The 1,874-nt window shown below is 53.2% G+C and overlaps 1 protein-coding gene across 1 annotated transcript; it reads right to left on the bottom strand.

Moving 5' to 3' along the window:
- Nucleotides 1–291: 291 nt before the first annotated feature.
- On the bottom strand, nt 292–498 carry EMH_0092500 (uncharacterized protein; the record flags this gene model as incomplete). The annotated part of the gene is made up of 1 exon (XM_038023075.1): nt 292–498. One exon carries the CDS (start codon nt 496–498, stop codon nt 292–294), a length of 207 nt encoding a protein of 68 aa, XP_037878929.1.
- Nucleotides 499–1,874: the final 1,376 nt, after the last annotated feature.

Raw genomic sequence — 1,874 nt, 5'->3', positions numbered from 1 at the left:
TATATATATATATATATACATATATATATTCCTTACTGCACCAATGTTTGAGGAGACTGGCGAGGTTGATGGGTAGCTGTGTGGCGTTGTGTAGATTTATGGGGCTGCCGGGGCATGCAAAAGAAGAGAAACAAACATCAAGACAAAGACCTTCTTGGGAGAAGTTTAGAGAGGAGACAGGGAGACACCATACACTCCGAGTGTCTCCGTCGTATCTTGCTGCTGCTGCTGCAGAAGGAGACAGCAGCAAACGACACTGCTCATCCAGCTGCTGCTGCAGCAGAGAACGAGTCACCGGGATCTCAAACTCCTCTTCTGCTGCTGCTGCTGCTGCTGCTCCTGCTGCTCCTGCTGCTGCTGCTTCTGTTCCTGCTGCTGCTGCTGCTTCTGTTCCTCCTGCTGCTGCTGCTTCTGTTCCTGCTGCTGCTGCTGCTGCTGCTGTTGCTGTTGCTGCTGATGCTGAAGCAGAAAGACTGCCGCTGTCAGATTGCTCTGCATGCGTATATATACACACAACACAAACCCTAAACCCTAAACCCTAAACCCTAAACCCTAAACCCTACAGTATAAACCTCAAACCAACGCCTCCTACACCCAAACCCTAAACCCTAAACCCTAAACCCTAGACCCTAGCCCGTAACCCTTGAACCCTCTCTCACCCCCCCAAACAAACCCAAAACCCTAAACCCTAAACCCTAAACCCTAAACCCTTACGAAGATAGCTGTAAGCCATAGATTCCATCCACTTCCAGTTGCTGTGTTCATCGGGGTGTACGTTGAGGTCAAACCCCCCCGCTTTATATATATCAGCAAGCAGCCGCTGCTGCCCGCTGCGGTGTATATGCAGCTTTATGTTGCTATCCTCATACAAAGGATAAGTATAAAAAGCATCTCTCACAGCCCTCACAAACTCTTGCGTTTGGATTCGAGAGGGGCCCCCATTGGGGGGCCCCCCAGAGGGGGGGCCCCCAACAGGGGGGCCCCCAGCAGGGGGGCCCCCAGTTGAATCCAAAAAAGATAGTTTAGGGGGGCGGTGTCCACCATCCAGAAACGCTTGGGGGCCCCGCGGCATAGATAAAAAAGAAACCCCATCTTCAGGGGCCCCCTCAACACCCTCCTTGGGGGGGCCCCCAGAGGGGGCCCCCCCTACAGAGGCCCCCTGGGGGGCCCCTCGAGAACCCCCCTGAGAGGATCTCTGAGGGGCCCCCTCAAGGGGGCCCCCAGGGGCCCCTGTAGGATGTTGGGTTATATAATCTTTGGAGATATCTGCTGGGGCTTGGCATGTGGTTGGGTTTGTACGGGGTGTACGTACACCTGAATTGTGGTGGGGTTGAGAAGGGTCTGCGACAGGGAGAAGGCTGGGGGGGAGCTGCAGCAGCACGTGAGAAAGGCTGCGGCTTCTGCCTGGCTCCGCAGCAGCAGCAGCAGCAGCAGCAACAGCAGCAGCAGCAGGAGCAGCAGCAGCAGCAGGAATAAGAGCAGCAGCAGCAGAAAAAGGACAGAAAGAAGAAAACCAGCTGCATATACACCCCAGCTCCTCACGACTGAGGCGGTGGCAGCATTGACAATACCACTACTCCGATAAGGGTTTAGGGTTTAGGGTTTAGGGTTTAGGGTTTTCTAGGGTTTAGGGTTTTTTAGGGTTTAGGGTTTGTTAGTTTCTGACTGGTTGTATCGTGAGGGAGAAAGGAGACACTTGCTGCTTCTTCAGTTCCTGTCGATGGAGTTGTGTTGTTTATAAAAACCTGAAAAGGAGACAGTTTTTTGTTTTTGTTTTGTGTGTGTTTGGGGTGTATGTACACCCCGTCCCCCCGCTAGCACAGTACCTTCTCTATGTGTTGCTGCAGTTGCTGCTGCTGCTGCTGCTGCTGCTG

Source organism: Eimeria mitis, genomic scaffold (assembly GCF_000499745.2).
Source record: "Eimeria mitis Houghton genomic scaffold, Emh_scaff7724, whole genome shotgun sequence".
In the NCBI taxonomy this organism is placed as follows: Eukaryota; Apicomplexa; class Conoidasida; order Eucoccidiorida; family Eimeriidae; genus Eimeria; species Eimeria mitis.
The sequence above is the reverse complement of the archived record's forward strand: the minus strand, read 5'-3'. Positions and strand labels throughout refer to the sequence as shown.